The sequence below is a fragment of the Takifugu rubripes genome, chromosome 13 (assembly GCF_901000725.2).
Source record: "Takifugu rubripes chromosome 13, fTakRub1.2, whole genome shotgun sequence".
Lineage (NCBI taxonomy): Eukaryota > Metazoa > Chordata > Actinopteri > Tetraodontiformes > Tetraodontidae > Takifugu > Takifugu rubripes.
Window position 1 is genome coordinate 4810836 of NC_042297.1, and position 20426 is coordinate 4831261.

Here is a 20426-nt window from a genome sequence, read left to right on the forward strand (position 1 = left end):
CCAGACTACCGTAATTATGTTTGTCCGATCATTTATTTCTCTTGGCCCCGGGGTAAATTGGCTCTGCAGAGATGATTTTTATTTCTGAAAATTATTGCAGGAAAAGTTAACTGAAAATACTCTGTTGCTGCTACATTTTACAGGGATAACAACTCACATTTATGGGGGATAAGCTTTACAAACATCACCGTCACCAGAATTTAATGTAAAGAAAAGAAAAGTACACATACAACCGAGGATGAGCTTGAGAGATTTACAGTCTCAACAATCTGCAGATACAGCATTTATTTCTACTTTTTTCGAAATCCTTCATATGAAGTCACATCTTCCCCATTTTAGCTATGCTGAGCTAGTTTGTCTGTGTTTCTTAAGAGTGATGCATGACAGCATTTGCTTTTGTGCAGCTATTTTATGAAGAAAATGTGCTTATTTGTCATTTCTGGTCATTAAGATGAGTCATCATCAAGTGTGTATCTGTCGCTTTGGGACCGTCGTCGTTTTCATGCTGCTTCGTCAGTCAGCCACTTCAGCACATGACCTCTGTTTTCCTTCACCCACTTGATGTTGGCTGCAGTTCTCTCTATGGCCTGCTCCATTGCCAAGGTGGCCGAGCCAAAACCAACACGGCGCTTGTCTTCATAAAATCTCTTCAGCTGAGATGGAGAGAGCGAGAGAGATAAACACAATGTGAACTATAAATTTTTCTACTATTGTTTTTGACTCTGAATGCTCTCGAGGGAGTTCAGAGGGTATGTGTGGGGTGGCAGCATACCTCCTGTAACTCAAACTCTGTTGAAAACCTTTTTGTGATTCCGCTGACAAGACCAGAGAAGGAGAAGGACCCTTTCCCATACCTACAAGAGAAAGACGCAACAGCAAATACTTGATGGCTTCGGCTTTTAAGTTGATCCTAAATGCAGTCTGGTCAACACGTGTGAGCACTTAGAATAAACAGAATTTTCAACATTCTTTCCCCATTTTTACTCTTCAACCTCCAGCAAATGGGGTAAACACATGAACAACAAACAGAAGGTTTGCTAAACACAGATGTGAGCAATTGTGAGAGAGTTCAGGGCGTGTTCTTACAGCTGGAAAATGTAATCCCATTTTTCCCTGATGAAGTTCCAGGCCAGCGGCATTCCTACAACATTTCTAGCGACGTACTGGATGGTGGACATGGCATCCTGCCGGCGAATCTTTGTGGGATCCAACGTGTACTCCAGGTACCTGATTCAAATGGACATTTTCAAGCACATGTTGTGTATTTCTGAAGAGGGCTGAGGGTTGGGAGAGACACAGCTCCTGCCTAGGGTACAGCAGCATATTTGGGCCACGTGGCTGCTAATACTGCCGTCAAATAAAGATATATGTCCGCTACATATGGTCCAGCTAATGCTGTGGATTAGTGATTAAAATCATTCATCATTACTGGGGAAAAAGAAGATTTGATTTCTTGTCTCAACTATTCTACAACAGCTGCACTTTTATTCTTCATTTCTTTATGGTAACAGATCAAAACAAAATCCAAAAAGTAAATGAAATAATTGAGGTTATCGGGAGACAAACTGTGTAACACACTCATGCCTATTGCTGCTGGTGTGACGATAAGCTTGATTTTGGTAACGTTTGCAAATATTGGACAGACACGCATTAGTCAGTCCTGACCGAGCTGTTTTCCTGCTTCTATCTCTACAGGCACAAAAAACTATACAATTAAAAGTGGTAAAAACAGAGTCAGTGTGCACCAGTATGGGATAAAATGGGAGGATGCATACTTGTTTAACAACCAGGGTTTCTTGGTGCAGGCCATAGCTCCTCTCAGCTTGGAGGCCTCCGATGCCAGAGTGGCGCTCTTAAACATACTCCAGGCAAAGTTCCACTCCTCCGCGCCCCCGTAGGCTATGGCGTTGCAGTAAACTGTGCTTTTCAAATTGGGATGGATCCTGTCCAGTATAAAGACGTGAACACAGAATTCTGAACAGATAAAAGAGCTGACTTCAGCTGTACTCACGGGTTGTGACGGGGGTTATCCATCCACTTCCTGTACCAGCTCTTGGTAAGCTCCCTGCAGCTCTCCACACCCATAGCACAGGCCGTTCCAATGGCATTTATCTGATTGTACCTGACAGATGGAATGTTGGAGAAAAGCACAAAAAAATGAAAACCGTCACGGACAAAAGGGTGAAAACAGTGTGAATCATCGCATTTCTCACTGATCAGTGTGTCCCGGTGGAATTTTGGTCCAGTTAGCTGTGATTGTCCTGAAGTGCTGGAAAAGGGGTTGGATTTGTTTCTTCAGGTAGGCCTACAGGAAATACAAACCAGGAAGATTGGTCACGTCCAGCAACTTTAACGGAATGGTCCCAGTACTGGCCTGTAGGGCTTCATAGACTTCAGTGCGGTCAAACATGAAGATGTAGTACTCGAGGTTCCTCAGAGCTGATTCCCAGGGGACAAAGTCCCTCTCCATGGCCAGATATTTGGTTGTTTTCAGAGCCAGTGTTGTGTTGATTATTTTGGCCCTGGACAAACAGAATAATTTTGTCTTATTCTGCAGACCATATGTGGATGTGTGAGCGGTCTATTTTTCCATACCTAGCGAGATTGAAAGCATCATCTATGATCTGTGCTCTGTTCAGGATTGGTACAGCCTGAGAGAAAGCAAAAAATTCATTCATGTGCCAGTGCAGTCAAAACTGATCTAAAAGATCTGTGAAAACAGAAGAAGTTGGGCCGGTAATGGTGTTCCTTTGTTCCTTATTCCTTTGTTGTTGTTTTAAAGACATTTTTGGGGAAAAGTTCTACGTGATTTTTAATAATCCAGTCTTTATGGATTCTTTGGTGTTCTGTTGTGACACTCCAAAGACTATCCTAAGGGATGTCTTACAAATATGATGACGTATTCCATCATGTTGAACATGACTGGAGGGGGTCTCACACTTAATCAAACAGGTAGATCTTCTCGATGTCCAGTATTTTGTGTGGTTTAATGCCAGAAAGTTCCCAGCTTATGTCTTTACCTTGTGATTGTTGTTGAGCAGGGAGAGGAGACGTTCCCAGTTGGTGAGATCATAGTTCACCCTGTAGTAACCAGAAATCTTGACGTTCGCCAGGACCCAGTCCACTCCTGACACCTTCATCTGACTACTAACATCTGGCAGATGTGCAGAATAAAAGATAACATAGAAGTGGATTATCTACTGTATATATGGATATCAGGGACTTTTTGTCATTAATCCATCATCTGATCCAGGAGAACCTAAGCATGGTCATACCTGTCTTCTGTAGAAGCCAGTACTGCGGCTGCTCTACACCGGATTTCATCCATTTTATTGGGATAAACCATTCATAACTGAAGGCAAACAGAAAGAAAGACAGTCAGAAAGATGGGACATGCATGTCTGGCTATAGGAAGATTGAATTTGATGCAAACATATACACTAACTGACCCAATTGGATTCAAATGGTTGTCAGATGAACATGTCTGACATGAAATGTATAATTTATTATTTTTAATATATTGGTATCATGATAACGGAAAAAGGATTCTTTTTGCAGCATTAGCATTTAGCTTGCTCCAGTATTTGCAATGCTTCTAGACATTTTCTTTATTTCTGTTTTCTCTCTTTCTTTACTAAACTTATTGGATAAGGTCCCTACTTGAACTGAGAAGGCCTTTCCACTGCCGACTCGGGATCCAGCAGAAAGTGCTTCTGGGTGATTCTTCCCGTGCGAGTGTCAATTGTGACCACTGGGAAGCCCATTTGAAGAGTCCAACGGTTCATGATGTCGTGGACTGTGTGAGGAATATTCAATCCTGCCGTGTTCTCGGCTGCCTGTTGAGAAAGAACAGGAATATAATGCGTGTGCATGTGCGAAAGGATGAATTTGCAGGTACTGACCTGCTGTAGGTGGTCCCACAGGTTTGTATACACCGTGTTCTTAAATGCAAAAGTGTTCAGGTAGGACTGAAAGGAGAAAGCATTAGAAACCAACGTCAGTAAATACAGAGTTTTCACTTTTGGCTCCTGTGAACTCCTCCTCTGAAACTGTGCTTTGATCAAACATGGCTGATGACAGAATATTACCGTACTCACACTGAGTCCTTTGGTGAACACAGACTCTGTGAGGAAACCTGACAGCATTCTGAGCACCGCTGCTCCCTGAAATCAACAAGAAAATATCTGTTGGACTTTTTCAGAACGGAAACATTTAGCTGCTGACCTGCGCCGTGGTCCCAGAAACGAAGAAATCCGATCAAACAGGGCGAGCGTGGGCAAAAACTTGGACCCCACACAGTAATTTGATTCTGATCCCAGTGGATCGTTTGGAAGAAACAACCTTTTTGTACGAGATGGTGTTGAACATCTCGTTGATCTGAGCGGGGTCGCTCACTTCCTCCTCTTGACGGGACAGCGGGTGTGAGGAGGCCAGGGCATCCACGGCAAACACACTGTGGACATCATACAGGACAATCAGGTCTTTCTGCAGGTGGAAAGAACAAACACATTTCCGGGTCAGGGTCAGTAAGCCTGGGTCGGTTCATTGGGAACTGGCCCACGTCCATGCCAGTTTAAACTAGTCAGAGGTAGCGGAAGGTTAAGGTGCTCTTACAATGTTCCAGCTGGGCTCAGCATAGTCAGCTCCGAGGTACTCCACGTACGATGCAAACCCCTCGTTCAGCCACAGGTCATTCCACCATTTTAGCGTCACCAGGTTACCGAACCACTGACGGAACAAACACACGAGTAACAGATTACGCAAGAGTTCTCCCACATTTCCTGAGATGCAGCTGGAACTAATGATCCACCCAGAGACTCCAACATCACTTATGACTTGTTAAAGATAAAGCTGGTGGCCTGCGGGATTCATTTTTCCCCAGATGACGCATCTGCCATCTGCACAGCAGGAGGAGGTCGAGTCGTCCAGCTGAATCTATCTTCTTTGACATCAGGAACAACTAAGTGTTGGCCAAATTCAGAGTTTCAGAAACATCTGGTTTGACATGTTTTACATACCATGTGTGCAAGTTCATGAGCGATTACGGTTACGACTCTCTCCTTGTTTCCGGTGGAGGATATGATGGGGTCGTAGAGCAGGGCGGTCTCCCGGTATGTGATCAGACCCCAGTTCTCCATCGCCCCAGCGTGGAAGTCTGGCAGGGCAATCTGATCTGGTTGGACACATCATTTATGCTTCTCAAACACTTTATTTGTGAAGTAAAGATGACGCTGTCATGTCTGTCTACGACTTCCTGTCCAGAGCTTTAACACAGGAAAGAAGTGTGTGTCTCCCTCCTGCAGCACAGGTGACCTACCTGACTTTGGGAGTGGGTATTTTGCATTATAGTACTGCTCATAGAACTGAAGGATGCGTCCAGTAACGTTCAGGGCGTAGTCTCCCTGTCTGTCTTCGATGGCTTTTCTCCGAGCCCAGATCCGGACCTGCAGACAATGGACCTCCACAAAATTAACTGTTATTCACAATTTCTTCTTCTCCTTTCATGGGACCATCAGGGTACTAGTTTATATTTTACTTATGTAAATGCAATTGAGGACAGTTTCTTTTTCTGCCATTAAAAGATCCCTCTCATGGATAGTGTGGACAGATATTCAAACTCCATCCTCGGTATAGTGAGCTTATGTATCAGCAAATGCAAAAGACATTATTTGCATCCTCTGTTACGTTGCTCCCTTTCGTGCAGCCGTACAAAGTGTAAAATAAATTACCGTAAATCAAATGCTGTAGTTATTTTTCTTTTTAGCGTCCTTGAGATGCTGCAGCTGGTGCAGGAAAAGATTAGTTGCTGGTTAATTTGTGAGGAAATAGAGAAACCTAAAACGATGGACTTTTTTTTCCCTTTGACATTTTAAAAAAGGAAAATTTGGCATTATCAAATTTTGTCGAAATTTTCACAAGACATTTGTTACTAAAATAGCTGCCATTTTCAGAGATAATAAAGGAAATAATGACATCAGCTTCGTATTGTAATTACTAGTGGTTGTTATCAATCAGCCAGTTAAATTTCCTCCAAATAGACAAGAAAGAAGAATATCTTACCAACAAATTGTGCTTTTTTGACTCAACTTCAATAAAATCGGTGACAATGAAGGCCAGCAGGTATGTGGACATTGTCTCTGTGGGCTCAAATGTAGTCACTCTGACGGGAAGGCCCTCCATGACAGAGTCCTTCTGACCTGTTCAGAGATGTAAGTAAAGTCTCACACTCAAACCGCCTGATAGAGCAGATTCACCTATCTAAAATGATAGTTGTGTTCTTTTCTCTATCCCTGCCTGTCTCTGTTACACTGAGAAGACTTTAGATTAGATGCATGTGCGTCACCGACCCGTATCTCTGCTGTTGGAAAGGGCAACAGTGGATCTGTCATGGATGATGGTGACGTTGAAGACGGCTTTCATGTCTGGCTCATCGAAACAAGGGAAGGCTTTTCTGGCGTATGTTGCCTGCATCTGTGAGGTAGCGATGACTCTGCAGTGTGTTCAGAATAAAAGCACAGTCAGAACAAACTCTTTCTTCTGAAAACTTATGAAACAGCATAGAAATGCTGACTGGACAGCATTGATGTGCGTATGAGATGAGCAATAGAAGCCTGAAAACTAGGCTGCACCACCATCCATCTCCTTAGTTGACTGCTTACTTCTTCACACCGCCCTCAGTGTATTCACTCCTGTAGAAGCCCTGCAAGTCGTCCGCCAGCTCTCCCCGAAATTCTGTGTAAAGTGCATATGAAGCACCAACAGACAGTTCCCCTCGTAGTTGAAGAACCAAATATTCTGTTCTGTCAACAAACCAGGACCTCTCTATAGCAGGTGGAGAGGCTCCATTCAGGCCTGTCAGCTTAGCGTGATGCTCAGAGAAGGTGGTGAGGTTCAGTTTGGTGGAGTGGATGATGACAAGGTCAGTGTTCTTCAAGCAGGTAAAGATCACAACTGAGTGACCAGTGAAGATGTACATGCCATCTGCATCTGGTTCCAGCCGGGGCCACAGCGTCACGTTGTAGAAGAGTGGGAGCAGGGAGCTGGGGAGCCTGTAGTAGTCCCAGGGGTCTTTGGGGGTGAAGGAGGGCACCGGAGGTGTGGACGTGCTGGCGGTAGAACCAGCCCCAGTGCCTCTGTTCTTGGACTTTTCGTTGTTGTAGGCGACTGACAGAGCGATGATGGTGGTCAGAGCAGCAGCTGCCGCCACCAGCAGACACAGGCCCAAAGTTTTGTTAACATAGACGTTTCCCATGTCCAGAACAGGGGAGGTAAGCAGAAGGCAGTCAGTGTTTGTCCAGCACAGCAGGTCTCTCTGCTTCTCAGATCATGGGTGAGCTGTTACCATGACAACAGACATCACGATACCTACAGAGAAATGGGGATAAGGGAAGTCTTTCTAGGCTGGTAGAACAGTTATATACAGCGAATACAGCAACACGTCTAAACCATTGTTAATTTAATGATGCTCTTACAACATTTTTTTTAAATTTAAACTTTACCTAAGCAGGTAAAACCAAGATGGGCAGCAGCAAACACATAGTCACACATCAAGACTAAAGACAAGAAAAAGGATTAAAACTAAAAATGGATTATATGAAACACACATAAATTGTGGAGTCAATCTCAAGGCTCAGATTGGACTAAAGTGCCCTCGGTGAAAGCAGATCATCTCCAGTCCAGAAAGAATCAAGTTCTGGCCTTCTCTGAACAGCTGTAGGAGGACAGTAGTCTGAATTGCCTCGTTAATAAGAAGGTACCAGGTGCTGAACATCCTACCTGGGAGTCAAGTCCTTCATAAAGATTGATTTATAGCTACAATTCAATAGATAGCAAATTAATTGCTATTTCACTTCAATTGTGCACCGGGGGACAGAAAATAATTCACCGGAATTTTGTATTTTGGAAAATGTCACTATCATCTGAGTTACCTGTTTTTTTATGTGCATGAGGGTTCAGAAGATGTTTTACAGGCTGGGTTAGTTCTTGGTTAGTTTCTGTAGTTCAAAACTATAGAAACAGCAGATCCAGAGCTGTCCAACTATTTCCAGAGCTGTCCAACTATTTCCGATTCCAGAATAACCATCTGCATATTCTGCTTTCCAATGCCTATAAACATGTCTTCACTTTAGTTGACTGGATTTCTTCTTTAAATCAACTCTTGGCATATTTCAAAGCCTTTTTATTGAAAACTGGACTTTTACAATGCAAAACGAATCAGTCAAGCGTTTGAATTATTTCAGCTGAAAAAAGGTTGTTCAGACCCGGCAGAAATGAGAGGTCCAGCTGTGAAGAGCTACAGCTGAAACACAGATATCCGAGGACAGAGAACGTGTCCCAGGTGACTGAAGACATCATTCTCATCAGTGTCCTCCCCAGAAAAGGTGATGTAAGGAGGTGGATGCCATTCAGCTTCTCCTGAAGTTCTGTTCAATTCATCATTGAGGAATAAAGGACTTTACCACATGTGTAAATGTGAGTGAGTGAGTGAGTGAGTGAGTGAGTGAGTGAGTGAGTGAGTGAGTGAGTGAGTGAGTGGGGTCAGCGAGGGTCATCCATCCATGTGGTTCTAATGTTTGCTGCAACACTTGCAACAGGCTGGCTTGAGCTGGAATGAGACCATCAGCGGGACACGTGTCAGCTCCTCAGTGTGAGGTGAAGGAGCAAAGAACATGACCTCCAGTCGCTCCATGATGTGTAGGTTGTCAGAAACAGGCAGTGTGAGGCTGGAATGCAGTGAGGCCCACATGGTGCACTCAGAGTGTTCTCAGCTGCACCCTGCATAGCCTTTTGGCTCTTTCCCTTTAACACTTCCATTGTGGGGTTTAGCTCCATAAAAGAATGAAGGTAAGCAGGAGAGAGAGATCCCACCAGCTGGACCTGCTGACTTTCAGCTTCACCGGAGTCTGAGGGATATCAGTTTTTCGAAGAAATCTTAGAATTTATCTCTTATGTAAATAATCTAGTTGAAGGTGCTCATGTGATAACTCAGATCTGCATTTATATAGAGAACATGTGTCAGGTAAACACTTCAGGATGAGATTGGCTTTCCAGGGCAAATATTACTGTATTACTTCATCTGTAGGACACACAAGCGCACACACGTACACAATCTCATCACGGATGAGTGCACTTACCTGTGTGAAGACTCTTCTGAGTACAACCATCTGTGCTTTTACTGAAATGCTGTCCCACAAAAATGACTCAATTTAACTACTGTCCCAGCAAGACCAGTCCAATAACCCCGCCCCCCCCCATCCCAGTGTTACCAGTCCGTTTTAGTCCCTGTGTCACACTAACCCTGCTGTCACAGATATTATCAACAATAAATTAACACAAAGTTTTCAAACTCACCAGTTCATATGAAATACAGCTCGCATTTTGGTTTTTGTTTCCTGTTGATATTAGGGTGCGTTTGATATTTGTGTCTCAGCGTGCCGGTGAGGTGGTGTAGGATTAACATATTGTCAGCAGCAGTCAGTTTGCATGTGAATATTGACTTGCTCTTAACTTGTTTTAACTTAACTCGCTCTTAACTGTCAATGGAACTGCCCCAAACCATTCATGAACTAAGAGGAGGGAACTGAACTTGAGGTAGTTATGTAATTTCTTCTGATGCCTCATAGAATATAGATGCCTCATAGATTACTATAAACAAATTAATGTAAATTCAGCAAATATTGTGAGAAAAAAGTCCCTTTAAGACCCAAGACAGAAAAATGAGCTAAATAGAGTTGTCTCCTGTCTGTCAGTGGGGGATTTTCATGACTAGGAATGTTGATCTAAGGCCACAGAAAAACACTCAACCCTTACAACAAAAGCAGAAGACGACCTTGGCATTTTTAGATTGGATTAGATTCTACTCTAATTTCACAGCATTAACAAAGTCTAGCAAGACTCTCTTTAGTTGCCTGCAGTTGAAGCGACAATTTAATGTCAACTTATCTTAACACGCAGAGGTTAAACCACATAGTCATGTGATCAGAAGCAACGCACTTCTTTCATTTGTTAAGCTTTAGACTTGTCAACCACATTTCCTGTTGGAGTTAAATTATTTTGCTGCATGTTAAGAATATGACAGGACCCTGCAATTTAAATCCTTCAGGAAAGAACCAACAAAGGCTGGAATAAGTAGAGGATGCTGCTCCCTTCCATTGGAAACCACAGCCAAGTCTTACATTGTTTGCATTCCGACTGTAGCCACAGATCCCCAGTCTGAAGATGTGAAACTAGCACGAGTACAATTATATTTTTACATCCTTTGTGCAAAACATTGAGTGCAAAACTGGAAATGCTCTGGAACAACAGAAAAGAAGGCTGTTGGACAGAATGTCAGCAGTACATACCAAGTCCTGTGTAGCTGGAGGTCCCCCGTCAGCTCGAAGAGGAGCTGAAACGATCCTGGCTGATGGGAAACACAGCCTACATCTGCAAGGGTGGAAGTGGTGAGCCCTACCAGATTTCCCCTGTTGATGTGAGGGAGGGAACTATTCTAAAAAAAAAAAAACTAAAAAAAAACAAAAACAACAAAAATCCTAAATTTGGGGGTGGGGGTGTGAAAGGAATGTGGCGGTATCAACATTGCTCTGCTTTTCACATAAGGATGAATTAAGGAAACAGGAACCACAAAATCAGCATTGGCTTATTACCGTTTTATTCACTGACCCTATTGAGAAAAGAACTGGCCTCAGGCCACTGGACAAATACACACAAGCGATACCAATAAGTGTGTGCTACCAGCCACATTTAAACAATAACAGTTATTATTCTTTACAAATGACGGGAATATCACAGACAAGAGAATGACGAATAGAAAAATAAAGTGTGATCCAAACCAAAGTTCTATTCCAGCATGTTGACATAGAGCAGAAGAGGAGATTAATGTGCGTTTAAGACCCAGAAGCCAAAAGCCACGTGAGCAACAATCCATTCTAATTAGTGAGGGGTGTTAAAGCTTTGGACAGAACAACCCCTGCTGAGTGTCACAGAGCTTTGAGGGAAAACATGCACTTGGCCAGTAAAGTTCTTTTGAAAGAGAAGAAGAGTAACTGGGAGAATTAAAGAAAACGCAACAACAGGTATTTCCCTCAAGGCGCTACAGAATCAAACTTTACATTATTGTACAAATGCATCAAATGCAGCCTATAAATTATACACACAAGGGGAGAAATGTGCAGGAGAATCAGCTGCTGTGTTTCCACGTGTCGTCTCACGTGCGTCTGCTTCAGTGGTAAATCAGCTCCATTAGAAGCTCTGGAATGCTGCTCAGAATGGGGAGAGGCTGGGCACTTTGATATTAATGTCTCCGATGTTGATGTTGCGGGGAATCTCGGGCAGGTTCATGTTCTTCACAGCAGAGACAGCACGGGCGGGTGCCGCCGACAGGCCGCCCTGCCAAAAGAAAAAAGTCACCGTGTTTGGCCAAGGAAAAAGAATTTTATGGGCAACATTACGGTAATGTGAGTCATAGTAAGGCCGGGGTTCAAAAAGGGATAATAATCTCAAAGACAGATGTGTTTTTGAAACAAATCACAACCGGAGGACTGTATTACGCTTGATCAACATACTTCGAGAAGTGTTTAACCTGATCTTTTCTCTTCTACAGGTGCTTTAACAAGAGTCACAAACATCTGAGAAACTTCCGTCACATGCAGCCTTCAGAGATCCGATCCACCCTTCTGAACAGCAGGATCACTACAGTCAAAATCCACCAACTTACCTCTGACTTCTCCATGCGATTCTGCACCTCCACCTGTGCTACAATTTCATTCATGTTGGTCTCCAGCACCATGCCGCCCATCACCACCTCCTGCAGGATATAATGGACCTGCGGAGATGCAGAACACAGCTGGGAAACACACATATGCAGCCTGGGACGCAATGCTGACTCAGGAAATACACTGAGAAAGGAGGAACAGTAGTAAAATGGGGGTGTAGGTTGTGGAACAGTATCTCAGAGGGAGATGACCCATAACAAAGGCAAATATATACACGTGTGTGGATGTTCTCAGTTATTCAGGTCACATTTACTCCTCAGTGAGGGTCAACTGGGCTCGCACGCATAGGTATTTTACCTATTTTTGAATTCTATCAAGTCACCAGTTAAAACCAAAGTAATAATGTTGGAAAGCACACTTTCTCTTGAACTCTTTTTTTCGATCTCTGCGTCTGTGAATTCCCCACACAGGCCTCCTGCGTGCAGCCCGCTGCTCCTGCTCCACCTCAAGCTGTAGCTTTAGCCTCTTTCACGCTGAGATCAGATCGAACTGTCAGGAATGAATTATAACCACAACCCAGATAAGGAAACTAGACCAAGCTCTGCTCCAAAAAGATGCAAGAAAAGCATGGATGACCACACGTGGCTGCCCACCTCTTCTTTTCCAACTTTCAAGGACCACATTCTCTCCAAAAAGATTACATAAAGTAAAAACTAACAATAAAACAAGCCCACACTTCCTAGCCAGGGCAGTATTTTAAGGCATTTATAACAGACATTTGGATCGTGTACACCTAATCTGAAGTGACACGACAGAAGGAAATTAAAATGGTCGTAGCCTAAACCTGTCATTATTAGCTGGCATGTGTCCAAAAAAAAAACAATATTACATTTGTGAGAAAACTTTGCAAATTACAGTTTTATAATGATGGGGGTGGGACATTGTCTGGTTTTCTCTCTTGGATATTAGATATTCCCAGGTTCCATTTTGGAACATTCCTTAGGCCAAGCTCCAGAACACCGCATGACATCAATTTCCTGCAGGGAAAATTCAGTCAAGATGGTCAAAGATGTGTCTGATTAGTTTCCAACAATGATTCTACAACTAAATTGAAGCTCCATGAAGAGAAACAAAGTGGTTTGACAGCGTGATTGGAAAAGAACATCAAAATAAAGGAGTGATTGTATTTTCCTTAATTTGTTTCACAGCTTCATACACATGGAACAGGAGTGTGTAATAAAAACTCTTCAGAAAAAAACCAAAGCAGGCTGAACAAGTGGGACAGGAAAAGGGAACGCAGATGTTCTTCATGGAGGAACAGCAACAATAGCTCAGTTACCTCAGGGGCCGCAAGTGTGTAGCTCGTTCACAAATACAAAACCCCCCAAATATGCAGAAAAGCAGGGTGGCTTTTGCAGCAATGCAATAAACAGTAGGCGTTTTTATTTTTTTATCCATGATGGAAACACCAGACGTGGGCCGTTCCCATGGTCTGTGTTCCAGGGATTGGGTAACAGAAATTCAAATGTACATAAATGAGGAGGAGGACACTTTTTCATCTCTATTTGCCTCATTTATTTTCACCAAATCTTAAAGAAAGCTGCCCCCCACATGACCTCACTTATACAGTCCAACAGCAGCTCCATGATTCAAGGCTTCATTTTTAACTAAAAGCGTGCGTGGTAGTTATTACTGCATGCCATGATGAAGACAGTAAGCTGCCCCGACTGCTGATGTTTACCATTATATTCGCTGGAAGAGTGCTCACCTTGTCCATGTGGAAAATGAGATCCAGCTCACAGACATTTTCAAAGCATTTATCCAACGTTTCCACAAACACCTGCAACACATTTGGACAGTTAAATTTCTCTCTAATCAGCACAAACATTTCACAATAGCATCTTAGGGTTAGGGTAGGTCTTGTGGTAGGGTGTGACGGATGATACATCTGCTGGATCTGCATTATTATTAATGAACTCAGCTTTTTTGAGTAAAGATGACTCTGGTCTAAAGCTGCCGGACGTCAGAGCTTCGCACAGTTGCTTCTGCTTTGTGTTTACATGTAATATTTAACCTACGCAATCTGGAATCCGAGGAAGTTGAAAGTCAGGAGAAAGCTTTGAGAGGGAGGCGAAATGAAGTCATGCCTGTCTCGCCAACAAATTAGTATTAGTCTGTAAGGCTGATTCAAAGTTAGTCATTTGTTGTGTAATATTTCTAATTTTTCACAGCAAGAGAACTTTTGTTTCCCTGACTGACTCCCATTTCCTCTGCGTGTTTCACATATCTGTGCACGTCTAAAATGTAGCGTTCACATAAGGCGTGCTTAAGGTGCTTAAGGCATAAGGTGATGTGCAGTCCCACACCATATTAGCTGTCACTGCTACCAAACACCTGTTAATGGCTCAGGATACGTCTGGCCTGGAAAATGCTCACTGACTGGAAGCAGAAAGGCTGCCAATGATGTGGTTTGTCCAGCAGTCCTCAGAGACACACTGGCTGATAGTTGTTTGTGAAGTGTACATGTGACCGAGAGCCTCTGCTAAGCAGAAAAAACAGAATAATTAGGATCCAAATATTTGGATTTAAGAGGAAATTTGGTTTTATTCCAGGAGCTCTACAGGATCCTGCTGTTGTGATATTGATTAGCTAATTTATTAAAATTACTTCCATGCTGTGTATGATGTTGGATTTATATAATTCTTATAATAAGGGGAGCGATATTAAGAGGTTTGGAACCTCCCTGCTGTTACTGAGTATTGTAATGACTAATAATGATAATGCACTATGTCCACATATTCTGTTTGAGTTTAAACACGTCCTTTTTTATATTCTGAAAGAGTGATTTAATTTAAATGCCCCGATTCCTTCACATCACGCAGACAAACTTGTTCACAAGCTTAGGAGAAACAGTGGCTGGTTTTTCTTTTACAACTGAATAATTGAGTTTAACCTGGATGAGGTCCAGAATGCCAAGTTCACTCTCAGAAGAATCCACACAGAAGACGAAGTAGAGGGTCGCATAATGCCGATAAATCAGCTTGTAGTCAGAGCCACCGATGAGACTAAAAAAGACGAAAAGAAAAAAAGAAAAATTGATTTTTGTCTAACTCCAGTTCCTTTTCGTGCCATGCCTCATTCTGTATTTTTAAAACAGTCCTGGCTGTGTCATTAAAAGTAGCAATTAGCTACGTGTTTGTGAGAGACAGCTTTGCAGGAAATGACTGAGCGCATCTGATTTTCTTTGGCTCCCTCTGCTGGCCAAAACTCTGCTACTGTCGGCTGACAGCCAGGCGGTGTTTTCCTAGTCAGTGCAGCAGCAACACTTACCTTTACAGTTTACACATTACTACAGGCTCATATGGAGACTTTTATTCGAGTCTTGCTAATATGTCTCATAGGTCTTACCCATGTTGATAATTTTATCGCATGTGCAGGACCCTCTTCTCTATTCACAACTGGTAGATGTATATACTTGTATATTTTTATATATCTTATTTTTATTTTGCGTGTATGTAACTTCCTATCTTTTTGACCATCCATTCATGTGGACTGGTATGTGAGTATTTGTATATGCAATTGCATTTGTATGTGTGAGTTTATTTGAACGTGTTTATTTGTGAGTACTTGTCTGTGTGTGTTTACTGCTGCTGACAACAATGTGAGTTCCCCATTGTGGGATTAATAAAGGCATAGCTTATCTTACCAAAAATCTATTTTTATTTCAGTCAGAGACACTTTTTATAACCATATGCTTAATGCATCAATACTTGCCTACCACCCTCCAGGAAGTTGCAGACATTGTCGTCTCTTTTCGACACCAAATGAAACGTCTCTCGAATGATCTGCTGCTGCATGTCCTCCGCCTGCAACACATGTGACATAGATTTCTACCAGCCTTGGCTCATGCATTAACCACCCAGACACATAACCATTATTAAAGGTCCTAGTTTTAATATTTACTGGCTGGTAGCCCTTAAAAAAAAGGAGAGACAGGTAATTTGAAAAAGACTGAAATCATATGAAAAGGAAAGGTTAGCAAGGTGACAGATACATGATGTATAGCAGCTGTAAAGATGTTTATCGTCTGATCCAATTTGTTAACAGAACACTGTCAAACTATCTGGAAAGGATAAAAGCTGCTAGATTAGAGTCAAAATCTGATCATTCTTGAAAATCTTGTTAGGGGTTGCTGCTATAACGGACAAAGGTTTCACCGGATCATCATACAGTAAAGCCTGGCCTGGCCACTACTGCTTTTCACTGTTGGCATGACGTTCTTTGGTTTTAGACCTTCACAATGTCAAACTGAAAATTGTAGTCTTGCTTTTCTCCTACAGTGGCCTCCACCCAGCAGTCTCTCAGGTAACAGACAATCTTTTCCAGACATCTTGGAATGGTGAGGCCATTTCCTTTATTGCTGCTGTAGACTGAAAACAACTGTTTAGAAGATGAATATGAGACAAGAGTCACCGACCAACCACTGAACACTAATTATCTGTTTAATGCCCCTCAAATATCTCTATACTTTTTTGAATCATATTCAGTTTACTTTACATTTTCTTATTTTTCTTACTAATTCTTGTTTCAGTTTAGTCAATGTATTAGTTGTGTGAAGGGAAATGTCAAAGTCAGAATTTCATGCATTTCTGCTGTGTATATGACAAGTCTTGAACGTTTCAGCTAAATAACACTAAAACTTTAGGTGAGAAACATATTGGAACAGCTAGAGTTAAAACATGAATAAAAACCTTGCCATTAATATCACCAAATCTTTTCATTCTTTGAGACACTTTTTGATGCAGCCTCTATCAGTTGTTTATTTAGGGGGATCACTCCATTCCCTCTCTTCTTTAACAGGTAATTCTTTAAGATGAATTCCTTATCATGCTCAAACCACATCAGTCAGCAGTGTGTTTTTGGTTTCTCTTGGTGCACGATAAAGGATCTGCTAAACAGGTTGCATTTTTCTTTAATCAGTAAGACACAGTGTTTCTTTTCTGGATAAGCGGGAGAAAACGAAACAAAAACAAAACAATGTTTCTTTAGACTGCTGAGTTAATGCGTTATACCAATGAAGACTGTATCTGTCCCAGCCATCCAAGCGAAAATGATATTTAACTGGGCTTTACAAGTACACTTGTATGGTAAAGATCATGCACAGAAGCTCATTTTCAAAATGTTAGCCTGTCCTGTTCTTTGGTTAGGGTTCATTTCAGTTTCCAGCTTAACAATTGCTTGTTTCTCATGTTAATTACAGCTCTGTCTATGTAGTCTGCACAGGCAAAGCCTAAATCTGAAATTGAGCGTACACATAAAATGCTATTTATTTTTAAATGAAATGGGAAACAAGACATAACTGTCACTCATATGATACAATACTTTTGTGCATATGAAAAATGAATTGGTACAAAGGCATAGTCCTCTGGTATATATCAGATATACTGTACCTTTCTTCTATGACTTAGGTAGCAAAGTGGCTGTTTATCTGTGGCACTGATAAGTGTTCACTATTGTTTAGGGAAAAACTAATATGGGACAAAGATCATTTATAATGACCAAACCTTTTCTGTAAAATTTTCTGCGAGGTGACATCGAACCATGACAAAACTGTCAAGGCACATTATGTTGATGCTATTTAACCTCACAAAGCGTTGCAATTGTGATAAGATAAACATCTTACGAAATCCTGCCTTAAAAAATTACATGTCATTTACATTTGGGTGCGTTGCTATTATCAAAAATATGTTTCGTTCACATTACATCTGTGAAGTAGTGATTCAAGTATACCTAGAAAAAACTAACATCTCTTTCCATTAAGACAGCTTACGCAAATGCTACTTGGAAACTGCTTCTAAAATAAATAAATATACCAACGATTTTTTTTAACTTAATCGTTTTTGGAAGACTGTCGACAACCTAATATAGCCCGTAGTGCCCGTGGTGATCAAACAAGAGAGGACTGGGAAAGAGAAACGCTAATGTTGTTGAACAGCAGCTTCAAATATACTTACAAAATATTGGTAGAATCTAATCAGCCTCGGCTTCCCATGGTTGTTAAATATCAAAATTGCTTTAATCATGACTGGACTATATATTTATCAAACGAAACGCAAAAAATGTAAAGATGTACACAGTTTAGGCTGATCAGATGACGTTAGCCAGCATGCTATCATTCACCTGCTACCGGATGATGTAAAGGAATACATCCGGTTGTGCCCTCACTATGATCTCCCGACTTCTAATAAATGCTCTTTTGTGTTCCGGTTAGGTCACTGAGTTTGTTCTGCGTAAAAGCCTGGTCGCATATCAAGCGCATTGTACATATATTCTAGATTCATAAAAACTGACGTCCGCACCGGATAAATGAATCAGGTTTTTCCATAAAGGCTAAAGATCTTAATTTCTAAGAAAATGTTTGCAAATGTGAAGATACTAATTCAAACGTTATAAACTCATGCTCAAAAAGAAATCACAGAATTTCATAGTCCATAACAGGGAATGAGATAAATATGCATACATATATATACTGCATGCGTTTCCCTTTTTCTCTTCTTAGGTTTCCCCAAATGTGATGGTGTTCTCACACTTTTTCCCAGCTAAATTGCATAATATTGCAGTCTTTGTGACTAATGCACCAGCAATTGAGGCAAGGCATAATTACTGGAGCTTTTGTACCTTTGTAAGCATTTCCACACTGCCCTGAAACCTCAGAGATGTCACACCATCTGAATCTTTTTTTGGCCTGAGCTAAATAAATGCAGAGAAATCTGACCAAAATCCAAATTAATGTGAAATAGCCATAAAATTAAAATTTATAAATAAAAATAAATAAACTAGATAAAACTCTCATAGCTACCTACAGTCTTACCCTTTTACACAAACTAGGCTGAAAGTGATTAAATGGAATGAATGGCACGTATTGTATTCTCCACTTGTGAAGATGAAATAACACCACAAACATATGATCCATGGAAAAGGTTAAAAGACAGTGGTCCTAATGCCCCAAAAAATGTTTTGTTTTTACCCTGACGTTCTGTTACATTGTAGGCTTATGCTAAAAATAACAACAACATTGGATTTATTTATTTTTTTGCCTAAAACAAGCTGTCCATACCACCCAATGAGCAATCTGGGGATACAAACAGGAACCATATGGTCACTCACAATTTAAAGAGTAACGGTAGTGTATCTGTTTATTACATAATGTAAAATAAGCCTAAAGTCACAGAACTCAGCGAGCCTCTTTCTGGTTTTCAACAACTCCAGTCAAGGAAGCAAAATAACAATTTAAAACATAACGTCTATACAGTGAATCTCTGTGTGCATGCACTATGCTAGGACATGTAAATACAAACAATACAAAAAGAAATGAAGTACTGTAAGTAAATGAGAAACAAGGAAATGTTCAGAGGTGCCCCTTTGGGAGGTTTTTTGAATGTGGAATGTGCATATTTAAGTTTGTGAATGCAGGTTCTAGAAATATATTTAATGTTTGGATCAATGATTTCTTTGTGAACCAATAGGCCACCTGACATTCTGGACTGTCATCAGACTTGCACGATTCAAATGTCAGAGCACATTTCCTGTTCATATCCATTATTTCTCTGTCCTGCCTTTTTCATCATTAGTGCCGCTGAGCCACCCGGGCTGTTGTCTGTGTATCATCTATTATTTCCCCTCTAAATTCCCTTACTCCTGCATGAGCACAGTGGAAAACAAACAGACGCTCATTAGCATGTGTGACCCGTTGGTGGTAAACAGGCTTATTTCCACATGAGTGCAATGTGAGAATGGATTCCACCAGGACAGTCAAGGTAGGTGGGCCCGCCGGCTGCCTTATTGGGGACTTTAATGGGGACTTAACAAATGCAAGTGGACAGGCACAACATTCTCTGGCACAGAGAGGTCATGTCCGTACAGTGAGCACTTGTTACCAGGGGTAACTGTAGTTGGTCTCTTGGGTGGCCACTGATTTTCACCTCATTTTTATGTGATTTTTTTTCCCCCTGCCGGTGATATTTGTTAGATTGTGACGGATGTTGAGTGCTGCCTGCCAGAGGTGAGGTAATGTTTGGCATTGTGATAATACCGCTGTGCTCTGGTCTGTGAAGTGATGAAAGCAGCCTGTAATTAAGGGGATAATCAAAACTGTCAGAGGCTCCTCTATGGATGGTTTGTTTACTGTCTGTCTCTGTCTCTTACAGAGTCACAAGCTTTTGGGCCTCTGCTTCCTCAGACACATACATCAGAAGATTGTGGCTGCTTACTTGTATCCATTAGAATGCACAAAGAAGTCAGAATCATGAAATGAATTTGGAATTCTTAATCCCACATATGAAGTACAACAGTAATTTTGTGTCATGTTCACAAAGCTGCAGTATGGATGCAATGTGTATGTACACTGGTCAAAACATTTGAGGTAAGGCTTAATTCCCAGATATCAGCAAGTGAAATATTAGGACCTGGATTAACGCCCCGCTGGAGGATGTTGCAGGTAGCAGAACATTCTCATTTGCAAATCTGGGTACTCTTTTGTTTGCTACAGAACATGCAATTGAGTAGCCTGGTGCTGGTTATTTTGTAGGCCTCTGGCTTATTCCTTCTGCTCCTCCTAGTTTATTGCCCTTCTGTAGCCCCAACTGGGCTGTCTTCAGGTCTCCTCCATGCTTTTGATCCTTCTGGGAGACACATGCTATTCCTTCAGATGGG

The 20426-nt window shown here is 41.6% G+C and overlaps 2 protein-coding genes across 3 annotated transcripts; both read right to left on the reverse strand.

Moving 5' to 3' along the window:
• Positions 1 to 17: 17 nt before the first annotated feature.
• On the reverse strand, positions 18 to 10480 carry LOC101079150 (aminopeptidase N-like). Of its 2 annotated transcripts, XM_003969430.3 has the most exons (21): positions 10344 to 10479; positions 6660 to 7365; positions 6348 to 6490; positions 6061 to 6197; positions 5318 to 5444; positions 5019 to 5173; positions 4615 to 4728; positions 4342 to 4485; positions 4098 to 4163; positions 3903 to 3968; positions 3661 to 3836; positions 3276 to 3352; positions 3021 to 3154; positions 2596 to 2651; positions 2375 to 2522; positions 2214 to 2305; positions 2012 to 2122; positions 1776 to 1943; positions 1087 to 1227; positions 773 to 854; positions 18 to 653 (listed from the first exon to the last, which is right to left on the reverse strand). In XM_003969430.3, exons 2-21 carry the CDS (start codon positions 7250 to 7252, stop codon positions 501 to 503), a joined length of 2883 nt encoding a protein of 960 aa, XP_003969479.2. In that variant the 5' UTR covers positions 7253 to 7365; positions 10344 to 10479; the 3' UTR covers positions 18 to 500. The 2 variants fall into 2 exon arrangements, with proteins under 2 accessions (XP_003969479.2, XP_029701712.1); XM_029845852.1 differs by lacking the exons at positions 2375 to 2522; positions 2596 to 2651 and having other exon boundaries at positions 10344 to 10480.
• Positions 10481 to 10628: 148 nt separating this feature from the next.
• ap3s2 (adaptor related protein complex 3 subunit sigma 2) lies at positions 10629 to 17936 on the reverse strand. Its single transcript, XM_003969431.3, has 6 exons — positions 17729 to 17936; positions 15489 to 15580; positions 14668 to 14779; positions 13483 to 13554; positions 11717 to 11824; positions 10629 to 11388 (listed from the first exon to the last, which is right to left on the reverse strand). The coding sequence occupies exons 1-6, from the start codon at positions 17795 to 17797 to the stop codon at positions 11263 to 11265; spliced, it is 579 nt and encodes a 192-aa protein (XP_003969480.1). The 5' UTR covers positions 17798 to 17936; the 3' UTR covers positions 10629 to 11262.
• Positions 17937 to 20426: the final 2490 nt, after the last annotated feature.

Excerpts from the sequence above, each read along its gene's own strand:
- LOC101079150 (XM_003969430.3), bottom strand. The coding sequence starts at position 7,252 with ATGGGAAACGTCTATGTTAACAAAACTTTGGGCCTGTGTCTGCTGGTG. Across the intron at positions 1,228-1,775 it reads AAACCCTGGTTGTTAAACAA|GTACCTGGAGTACACGTTGG; the intron begins GTATGCATCCTC and ends CATTTGAATCAG. Across the intron at positions 855-1,086 it reads TGGGATTACATTTTCCAGCT|GTATGGGAAAGGGTCCTTCT; the intron begins GTAAGAACACGC and ends TTTCTCTTGTAG.
- ap3s2 (XM_003969431.3), bottom strand. The coding sequence starts at position 17,797 with ATGATTAAAGCAATTTTGATATTTAACAACCATGGGAAGCCGAGGCTG. Across the intron at positions 15,581-17,728 it reads TTAGATTCTACCAATATTTT|GCGGAGGACATGCAGCAGCA; the intron begins GTAAGTATATTT and ends CATGTGTTGCAG. Across the intron at positions 11,825-13,482 it reads TCATTTTCCACATGGACAAG|GTCCATTATATCCTGCAGGA; the intron begins GTGAGCACTCTT and ends GCATCTCCGCAG.